We start from the raw sequence: 11,131 nt of genomic DNA, 5'->3' as shown, positions 1-11,131 counted from the left end.
CTTCAACACATCCTGGACTTTGCCCAACCAAGAGAACTAGCAGGAGTCAAGGATTCAAAAGTGGATATAACACAATTGATCATATACAAGTTGTACAAGAAACATTGCAAAGATAGAGAATACGAGCTTCCTCTATTGCCAAGGAGAGAACATTTGATTCAATATATACAAACTTAATCCTCAGGGCTCTAAATAATCAAAACCTTGAGAAAACCTATGCAGGCTTTCCTGCGCACATTCTCTCGTTACAATACCCGATCACCTCCCTTCCCCCCTTGACAATACGTCATCACCCTCCCCCACACGCTCAGAAATACATGACCCCCCTCATTCGACAAATAAGTACCAGACCACCTTGCCCATGCACATTTCTGCAGGGAAATCCTGCTATGTAAAACTCTTAAGAGTGCAAAGCAGTATATCAAGGAGACGCAAGCTCTCCAAAACTTCACGGCAACTCTTGAAGAAGTGCTCAAGACTCTGGGAAGAGGAAGGAATCAAGTTAAACTGAGCTAATTTGTACAACTTAAGATTTGCTGATGACGCATCGTCATATTTATAAAAACACCTGAAAACCTGCAGCTTGAAATTCAGAACTCTCAGATGCAAAAAAGAAAACTCGACAGGAACCTGAGTAAAACCAAAGTCATGTTTAATAGCTTTGTTAAATTGAAGAAAATGTAAGTTAATCAATGGATTAACAACAAATCAGTGCAAATGGAGATTTTATGGATGGAGTGCATTTGGAAGAGGAAACACTGTTGAAAGGAAATTACCCATTTGTCTGAATGAGAAAAGTATTTTAATCTATGCATACTAACAGTGCTCACTTGGCTGTGTCACTTAATGTAAAATGATAAGCATCAAGCAACATTCAAATTTTAAAAGCAATGCTGGCCAAGTTCCCCCCCCCAATAGTTTCTTGTAACTTGACTTTGAGATCTCCATGCTGGTAAGTCTGTGACAATACAAACCAGTCACCAGACGTACATGTTCCGTTTCATCATTAACCAATCATTCACTGTAGTGTATTAAAGCTGAAAGAAAAAAAATCTGTATAACACAATTGCCAAATCAGAACAAAGCCAGGAGTTTTAATCAAACAAAACGGTGTTTTAACAGTGCGGTGTGAACACTCTGGTGACAATTGAGGGTCGCTCTTAGGTCTTCTGGTTTAGTGAGGCCCTCCCCCATTAGGGGCAGCTGTGTGGCTTCTCATCACTGTGAATGCGCTGGTGAGATCTAAGGTTTGTTGCTCGACTGAAGCTCTTCTTGCACTGGGGGCAGCAGAATGGTCTCTCTCCTGTATGAATGCGCTGATGAGATTTAAGGCTTCCTGACTGACTGAATCTCTTGCCACACTGGGGGCAGCAGTACGGTCTCTCTCCTGTGTGAATTCTTTGGTGTCGTCTTAGATCTCCTGCACGACTGAAGCCCTTCCCACACTGGGGGCAGCAGTATGGCTTCTCTCCTGTGTGAACGAGCTGGTGAGATTTCAGGCGTGGTGCCTGACTGAAACTCTTCCCACATTGGGAGCAGCAATACGGTTTCTGTCCAGTATGAATGCGCTGGTGAATTTCAAGATAAGTTGCATTTTTGAAACTCTTCCCACATTGGGTGCAGAAGTACAAACTTTCTCCTGTATTAATACAGTGATGTTTCTTATAGTTTCGAGAGCTACTGAAAGTTATACCACATTGAGAGCAATGATGGCAGCCCTGATGTTTTCCAGTTTCTTTTGAGGGGTGTGTGCGAGAGATGGAGGATCTGGGCCGCAGCCGTCTACGCTGTGATGATAGGCTCTCACCCCTCACTGCACTGTCACTCCCTCCACTGAGCCCCTTCCTCAGGGAAACGGATTCTGTTTCACACTGTCCATCTATAGGGAGCTCAGGTTCCAGTTTACAGAGGCCTCCTGGAATTTTCTCCATTCTAAAATTACAGAGTCCATCTTTCAATAGAGCATCTAACTCCAGCTCATTGTCCTCTGTTTTAATGTGATCAAACACCTCACTGGGTTCACACTGTATTCTTGTACAGTGCAGCTCAGCAAGAGATGCATTGGGGCCACACTTAGATCCCAGTTTCCCGAGTCCGTGTGTTGTCCCCCCAGTCTGCGGCTCTGCCATGTGGCCAATCTCCAGTCCCCCGAGCTCCTCTTCAGTCCGTGTGCTCCTGTGCTGCTCACTCAGCCCCCGTTTGTCTTCAGTAGCTGTGGACTCTGTGTCCTGCATCAGACTGGAGTCCCACTCCAGCTCACAGTGCTGCTGCTCAATGGGAGCCCTTTCGCCAGAGTCAGGGAGAGTACTGTCCTCTAAAGCTCCTGGGGGAAAGACAAGATGGGAGAAAGCACTGTAAACAGCAACTGAGGACAGAGTACTAGTACAGATCAGAATCCAGGAACTGTGTAAAATGCATTATGCAAAAAACAGCTGACATGAAAAAACACTAAGTTACTAAGAAAAGCTTAACATCAAGAAACCAGCATTTCACAGTGCAGGGTTCCCACTCCTATTAGGAAATAATTTTCCAGGGCTTTTCAAGGACATTTTGGACTCGTGTTTGGATATACAGTGCTCGCTTGCTATACTGCCCACCATTATAATGCCACTCATCTACCACCAGCATAGAAAACCATTGTTTTTATTCCCCCAACTATTTTCCCTTGGTTGTTGACTGGTAGTATAATTAGGACTGACTGACTGACTGACTGCCTGCCACACCCACGCACAGACCTGCAACAAATACAATAACTGAAACAATTTCACAATTATGATTTGATCACTGCCTTTTATTGAAATATCAGAACTACACTATAGGCCTACCCACAAGTGGAAGTAAGGTTGTTCTGAGGTGAGGACTCACTTCATTCATTTTAAAAGGTCCACTGAGGTTTTCTGAAAAATGTATCAAATAAAACCTAAATCCTCTCATTTTGGCTAAGGTATCAGTTTATTGTAAATTAAACTGAAACTAACTAAAGATACATGTTTTTAACCATTAAAATTACCACCCGTCAGTTCAAACATTCACCCAGAATATCTCAAAAGCTTCCACCTGCAACTACATCATTTTTTGCTACAGTAACTACATAATAGTTTCCTTGTATAATCAGTCAATTTTCTAAAGCTAGATTGAAAATTGACATTTAAACTAAGAACCATTCAATTGAAAAATAGTAAAGATTGTTGTCAACAAAATCCTGCAGTACAATATATATATATATATATAGCCTATTCCTAAATTTGCATACCTAAGTCATATTTTAACTTCCAGGGACATTTTACAGGAATTCAAAATGCTGTAATACGAGACTTTTAGCTTTTTAAACACTATTGATTAGGTTTATTTTTCAAACAACTCTAAGCTTGGCATTTATAATAGACGGGTGTATTGTGAAAAACGTTAATGATATTTAAAAATGCTTGTTTGTAGTGGTTGAACTTGACTTTTTGGCATAGAATGTTCATTTGAACCTGCATGACGTCAGGCCCAGGATACAGAGCAGTGTAGACTGGTTGGTGTAACAGCACATTTTCTAGCTTACAGTAAATAAAACAAACAGACAAAATAATATGGATCCTGCATGATATTTTTATATTGTTGGAATGTTTTAATTCACACACACTTCAATTATATTGTACTTCAGTATAAATACATTTATATAATCATAATTTGAACAAACATATTTAGTATAAGCTACTATCAGTTGTATAGCCAGGAATTAGCAGTCAGGGGTGAGGGTGAAGCGCCGCATGTGGGAGCCCATGGTGGGCTTTATTTTTGAATAAAATTGGAGCACTGAAGTGCGCGAATCAAACAATTATTTACACACTTGCAAAAAAGAATCAGGCGAGGGTGAAATTGAGGTTGCTTCATAACGCAGAAAACAAATCAATAACTGCTGCTCGTCTCTACAGAAGAGGGAACAGTGCATGTATAGAACCAGAGAAGCTCATTGTTAGCCTGGTGCACAGCTTCAGGAACAGATTTACAATTTACAAGCAAAAGGAAGAGAACGACATTCACATAGGATGGATAACAAAACAACTAAAGTGCAGTCTCTATCAGTCCAGGTCTCAACTCGGACAGTCTCTATTGCAACTTCATTACAATATCTTTGCTTCCCAACCACATATCATTATGGGACACGTCTGGTGAAAAATCACACATCAACCGACATTATGCAGCAAACTAGACGCGGTTTCTGGTGCTTTATCATTCAGTATTTCGATGGAGATCTGTAATTGAAATGGGTGAGGATGCACAACTTTCTATTCGTGTGCCTGCTAGGAATAAGTGTCTTTATTGGAAGCTGTTTCCACCGCTTATGTAGGAGTTTCTAAGTGAATGAAAGTCTCCTGTTTTGAACTCTGAATTCATGGGCACAAGCCCATAAAATCTTTATTCTTTCACAGTGGAGACAAATGTCTTGAGTAGTTTTAGTGCACTGAATGATCTCTCCCCTGTTGCTGTCCACCTGGAATAGTTGCAAAAATCCACACAATTATTATTAGTAGCATAAAATTTTGAACCATAATATGTATGAAGCATTACAGTATTGTGCATTTAATTTCATACAGTACCTTGGCAGCTGGCTTGTTCACGATTACCTCCACTTTTAATATTGGTGTTGGATGCTGATGTCCTGTTGCCTAGGTCATACCAATACTAAGGGGGAGGCGGGTAGGGGTAATGTGAATTAGAAACAGAAGTCTGCACCTGACCTGATTACATTTCGCATATGTAAATTTTTAAACATTTATGCATAATAGCGAGTGGAAAAAAATATATATATACATTTGCCTACCCTAAATTCAAATTGTGGGGGGAAGCCGCCCCCTGTGCCCTACACTCTAAAAATGGAAGGTTCTTCAGCGGTTCTATTTAGAATCTTTAGGTTATTTGTTAGTTTATTTTCATTAGAGGGTTTAAGAACAGTGAGGTCTGTCATAAGCACAAGAGATCATTTAAGAACCCTTTTTCATCATCATCACGGTTAATTTAAGGTTTTTTCAGGATCCTTGTTTGAAAGGAACCTTGGTAAAGGGTTCTAATAAGAACCTTTAAGGGTTCTTCCACAGTATCAACCCCAGGAACGCTAAAAGGTTCTTATTAGAACCTTTACTTCTTAGGGTGTATGGGTCAGGCGTCTATGGTTTGGACACGTGCACGTGCACATGCTAAATCAGTGTTACTACTAAACTGAGGGGTACACACTATGTGTAGAGGGAGGTACAGAAGATCAGCAAAGTAGAGGCTTGATTTGCTCCATAGTTGAAACAGGCCTACACGTAAATTAAAGGGGCAACCTGCATAATAAATAAATAAATACACAGCTACCCAGTGCACAAGTTTTGTCGGGGGGAAACGCAAAATCAGCATCCTCGCGGCTCTAGCTAAAATAACGTTGAATACTGTACACACTCCGCCCCGTTAGCTGGCTATCTGACATTAGCTGTCAAGCAAGAGAGCAAAATCACTAGGTATACAGCAGCTCTGTGGAGTAGTGGTTAGGGCTCTGGACTCATAACTCAAAGCTCGAGAACGACAGTGAGAAAGAAGACACCTTGGGGTATGTTCGAGTGGGTGAAATGTTGTGATTGACACCACAAAATAACTGAACTGCTGATTAACTTTTTGCTCATCATTGATGATACCACATACTTGAAGGACTTTAATGTTGCCATGTGTGCCACTTTTCAATTTGCTTACATAGGAGATGAAATTGAACACCAGCTAAATATGTTTTTGTATCCTAACTTCACCATTTTCCATGACCTTTCAAATATTACCAGGACATTTGATAGATTTTCACATTTTCCATGTGTTCTCCATGACTGGAAAAACAGTCAATGAATTTCAAGGTTTTCCAGGACACATGGGAACCCTGACAGTGCAGAAACAACAGTGTTGTAATGTTCATGTATCTTATAACTCTCTTTCACACATCTATAACATAATTTAATGAACACTACAGTTATCGAGATGAATGCATAATCACATGAATTACTTGATTTATCAGTAATATTTTAACACCCCTTCTAGAGTGTGATAGTTGATAACCTTGTCGCTTACACTGTTACAATGCATTTAAAGCTTATTGTTTGCAAAATACAAAGCTTCTCATCGCACACAATTTATCTTTCCATCTAAAACACAGACTTTGTATTTTTAAACTAGGAGCCATTCCTTCTTTGCACTATCTTGTCATTGCAGAGCAAACCACTGCCGATTACATTTAATGTGAGGCTTCAAAATATGAGGGATAGAAAAGATAGAGGTATCTGTCTCATATATATATATATAGGGCACTTTCCATGATAAAGCACGAGAGGAGATTCAGTGGCTCGTTAAGCACCAACCTAATGATCTCCTCCTGTCTGTTTACAGGTACATACTATTATTTACATAGTTATTGTTGATACAAATGATACGTTATTAGCAGTTGTATTGCATGTACTATTTAAGTCGTGTTGTTACTGTACTGTCGTGCTAACCTTTCAAAGAAATACAGAGATATATAAATACACAAATATATAAATAATTACAAATTGATATTAAACAACAACTGAGTTGTAGATGTAGTTAACTCAACTAGGACAAGTGTTTATCTTCAGATGCATTAGTACGAATTCAGTTTGGTCTCATTGATAAACGTGCGGCGTCCGTATGAACGGAGTTTGAGTACGAGTTCAGTTCACAAAGGGAAGAGCAATGGTAGCTTCACAGAAGTAAGTGGATGCGTAAAAGTATTTTTCATTTTCACTATTATCAATATTATTTCTTAGCAGGTGAAGTTTTGCAGCTTGTGGGTGTGTCTGCTGTTGCACGGTGCGCAAGTGAAGCCGTGGCCCGACTCCTCTCCCGACTAACTGTCTGTAATGTAGTTACCTTCGGCGGCTCCCGAGAGTCCGCTGCCCCACTCCCCCTTCCCGTCTCCGGGGCTCTTCTCCGGCCGCCCGTCCGCTCCGCAGCGCCAGTTACACACAGCCTGCTCTCCCGCCACCATGAGCTCCTGCAGCCTCCGTCTCAGCGCCTCGTTGTCTCTGTCCCTGCGGGCCGCTTCCTCTCGGTGCTCCGACACCGTCTCTTCCACCGCCTTCCAGATCTCCCACAGGGCGGCTCTCAGCAGCTCGGCCAGCGCCGAGGAGAGACGGGCGTTCAGAGACACGGACAGGGACATTTTTGTTCATCAAGACACAAGAAAAGAAAGAAAAGATAAAAACTTCGGTTCAGTTCGTGTTGTTATGAGGAACAGGTGAACAAATACCGAGATATACTCGCTTTTCTGTTTAACTCGTGGACCATCTGTAGCTCCTCTCGGTTTGAAGAAAAGCACAAGCCCCGCCCCCAGGCCCGTACTGCGGCTGCGTCCCAAATTGTCCTCTGCTGCCTTCCGTAAGTGATTGCGTGTGACGTTTACAGACGTCACAGTACGGTACAGACAGGAGCGAAGCATTCTAGTTTTTAATTTTACAGTATTCGAGTAGTGAATAAATGATTATGGGGCAAAAAGTTATTAATTTACGTACACCATGATATCTACCTCTTGATGTCTTGATATTGTTGAAGCTGTACTTCAGGTTATTTATGGATAGTTCTTGTTAAAGGCTGTATTCGACCATGTATTCATACTTAATGTAGTCATCCTTTCTACATACATATTACCTGAAGTAAAGTACTCGTCCTGTGCAAATGCCCCAGGTTATTCAGTTAGGCTGTGTATATATGACATGTAGAATAGACATATTGTAATACCCCTAGTACTAGATGTATTTGAATACCCCAGGTTATTCAATAAAATGGTATTCGTGTGTAGCGTTGTACTGTTTATAAATTAATTTTATTTTGAATATGCTAATGACTACATCACCCTCAAGAAGGGACCACCAATGACCTCCAGCACAGATCTCCACCTGGGCGGGACAACAGTGACTCAGGTTTGTATGCAAAACAACAAAGCAACAATTATTTACTTATTTATTTATTTTGTAATGCTTTAAAAATATGTATTGTGACAACTGTAAGTTATTTTGCATAAGGGCATTTGTTAGTACACACACACACACACACACACACATATATATATATAATAGTGATCCCACATACATACATACATATGTCACAGATGATAATTGGTTTATTTTGAATGGTTTATATTAGGTTTGCAAATGGGTTACTTATAATTATAGTTTATTATTATATTAGGTTTGTAAACTGGGGTTATGTTTATGTATGGTTTATTGTTTATTTTGCATTGTTCTGTATTATGTTTCAGATAATGGGGCTAATTGATGCAGCTGATTGATTGGTTGGGGTAGTAAAAGAGTTTAAACAGGGGAGAGCATGTAGAGGGGGGATGCCAAGAGAAAACTAAAAGACTCTGTGGGGGAAGGTGGCAAGGCAGTGGGAGAGGCAATGGCTGAATTGTGGCAAAAGAGACAGGACAGGCATGCAGCGATGGGACTGACATCCAACGAAGGAAGGGGGTGAGAGGATCCACACCTGGGGCAAGGTAGAAGGAAGATTGGGGTGCAATAGTGCACAGTGTACACACATGCTCTGTCCCTCCCTCCCCCTCTCACCTGTTGCCAGGTCAGCGATGAATAGGTGAGTAACAATATAAACTGGATGGAAATGTACCCTGTTCATGATGGGAAATAATACATATACACCTACATTGATACAAACAAACATACATACATACAAAATAAAAAAATATATTAAGAATATGAATTATACAATTCTCCATTTCCTTCTCTGTCTCCACTTATTCCACTCTCTCATTCAACCATTGGAGCTGAGACATGCTCTATCCTTCCCTCCCTCTCTCTCTATCACCTGACTGGCAGATCAATGATGACATCCCAGCATTTATACGATCAGTTGGTCAGTCAGTCAGGCTGGCAGGCTGGCTGACTGGAAGGCAGGTCTGTGCTGCATGTTTCAATAAATAAAAGGGGGTGTAGAGCGCCACCCCCACCATTAGAAATAGTTGAGTATATACACTCACCTAAAGGATTATTAGGAACACCTGTTCAAATTCTCATTAATGCAATTATCTAACCAACCAATCACATGGCAGTTGCTTCAATGCATTTAGGGGTGTGGTCCTGGTCAAGACAATCTCCTGAACTCCAAACTGAATGTCTGAATGGGAAAGAAAGGTGATTTAAGCAATTTTGAGCGTGGCATGGATGTTAGTGCCAGATGGGCCGGTCTGAGTATTTCACAATCTGCTCAGTTACTGGGATTTTCACGCACAACCATTTCTAGGGTTTACAAAGAATGGTGTGAAAAGGGAAAAACATCCAGTATGCGGCAGTCCTGTGGGCAAAAATGCCTTGTTGATGCTAGAGGTCAGAGGAGAATGGGCCGACTGATTCAAGCTGATAGAAGAGCAACTTTGACTGAAATAACCACTCGTTACAACCGAGGTATGCAGCAAAGCATTTGTGAAGCCACAACACGTACAACCTTGAGGAGGATGGGCTACAACAGCAGAAGACCCCACCGGGTACCACTCATCTCCACTACAAATAGGAAAAAGAGGCTACAATTTGCACAAGCTCACCAAAATTGGACAGTTGAAGACTGGAAAAATGTTGCCTGGTCTGATGAGTCTCGATTTCTGTTGAGACATTCAGATGGTAGAGTCAGAATTTGGCATAAACAGAATGAGAACATGGATCCATCATGCCTTGTTACCACTGTGCAGGCTGGTGGTGGTGGTGTAATGGTGTGGGGGATGTTTTCTTGGCACACTTTAGGCCCCTTAGTGCCAATTGGGCATCGTTTAAATGCCACGGCCTACCTGAGCATTGTTTCTGACCATGTCCATCCCTTTATGACCACCATGTACCCATCCTTTGATGGCTACTTCCAGCAGGATAATGCACCATGTCACAAAGGTCGAATCATTTCAAATTGGTTTCTTGAACATGACAATGAGTTCACTGTACTAAACTGGCCCCCACAGTCACCAGATCTCAACCCAATAGAGCATCTTTGGGATGTGGTGGAACGGGAGCTTCGTGCCCTGGATGTGCATCCCACAAATCTCCATCAACTGCAAGATGCTATCCTATCAATATGGGCCAACATTTCTAAAGAATGCTTTCAGCACCTTGTTGAATCAATGCCACGTAGAATTAAGGCAGTTCTGAAGGCGAAAGGGGGTCAAACACAGTATTAGTATGGTGTTCCTAATAATCCTTTAGGTGAGTGTATAACCTAGATATAAATGTACCCTTTTAATTATGGGAATTATTACATGTTTTACTATATACATACAAACAAACATACAACATGCATATATACATACATACATACATACAAACATGATACTGAAAAAATTAATTCAGAATACGAATACTACAATTCTATATTACCTTCATTGTATCCACTTATTCCACTCTCTCATTCACCCATTATATCAGAGTCAGCGATGACATCACAGAGCACAGACATGCTCTGTCCCTCCCTCCCTCCCTCCCTCTTTCTCACCTGATTGGCACATTAGCGATGACATCACAGTGACCAGCATTTATATGCTCAGTCAGGCTACGTCTACATTAATCTGGATACATTTGAAAACTGAGTTTTTGTTTCACAACGCACTCTGTCCACACTAGCGTTTTCCAAAAGTTGCTCATCCACACTGAAACGTCTGAAAACGCTTACATCCCTGTACTGCGCATGAGTAAAACGTAACATGCTTTGACATGCGTAATTTCTGTCAGGCATTTATTTACTTTCCACCTCTTTGAAACGTCGTGGCAATGTTGAGGAAAGGCACAGAGTTTTTTAAATGGACGGACAATGAAGTGGAGTTGTTGCTGCGGGTAAGGCTAGACTATAGAGTTTCAAAAGTGAGTGAAAATGTAGACTGGGAATCTTTAACAATGCAATCAAACTGAAGAGTAGCCAAAACAACTGCAATACAATGTCGTCCACCATCTTGTTTTGGACTGAATAGGTCACATGACTCCGTCACATGACTAAAAATGCATGATCATTTTCGAAAGCCTCCGTTTTCACAGTCCACACTACAACGCGAAAACGGCGTTTTCAAATTTATCCACTTTGGAGTGTGTTTTCAGAAAGCTCAGTTTTTGCGGACAAAAAC

At 41.1% G+C, this 11,131-nt stretch overlaps 1 protein-coding gene across 1 annotated transcript; it reads right to left on the bottom strand.

The window, feature by feature from the left end:
- Nucleotides 1-635: 635 nt before the first annotated feature.
- Nucleotides 636-7,344, bottom strand: LOC136711567 (zinc finger and SCAN domain-containing protein 2). The gene is made up of 2 exons (XM_066687902.1): nucleotides 6,895-7,344; nucleotides 636-2,323 (listed from the first exon to the last, which is right to left on the bottom strand). Exons 1-2 carry the CDS (start codon nucleotides 7,184-7,186, stop codon nucleotides 1,194-1,196), a joined length of 1,422 nt encoding a protein of 473 aa, XP_066543999.1. The 5' UTR covers nucleotides 7,187-7,344; the 3' UTR covers nucleotides 636-1,193.
- Between the last annotated feature and the right edge of the window lie 3,787 nt (nucleotides 7,345-11,131).

The sequence above is a fragment of the Amia ocellicauda genome, chromosome 16 (assembly GCF_036373705.1).
Source record: "Amia ocellicauda isolate fAmiCal2 chromosome 16, fAmiCal2.hap1, whole genome shotgun sequence".
Lineage (NCBI taxonomy): Eukaryota > Metazoa > Chordata > Actinopteri > Amiiformes > Amiidae > Amia > Amia ocellicauda.
This window is presented reverse-complemented; position numbering and strand designations above follow the sequence as displayed.

What these genes read in the sequence shown, in the direction of transcription:
- LOC136711567 (XM_066687902.1), bottom strand. Translation starts at nt 7,186, where the DNA reads ATGTCCCTGTCCGTGTCTCTGAACGCCCGTCTCTCCTCGGCGCTGGCC. An exon ending in ACTCTCGGGAGCCGCCGAAG is followed by an intron (nt 2,324 to 6,894) that starts GTAACTACATTA and finishes TCTTTCCCCCAG; the next exon opens with GAGCTTTAGAGGACAGTACT.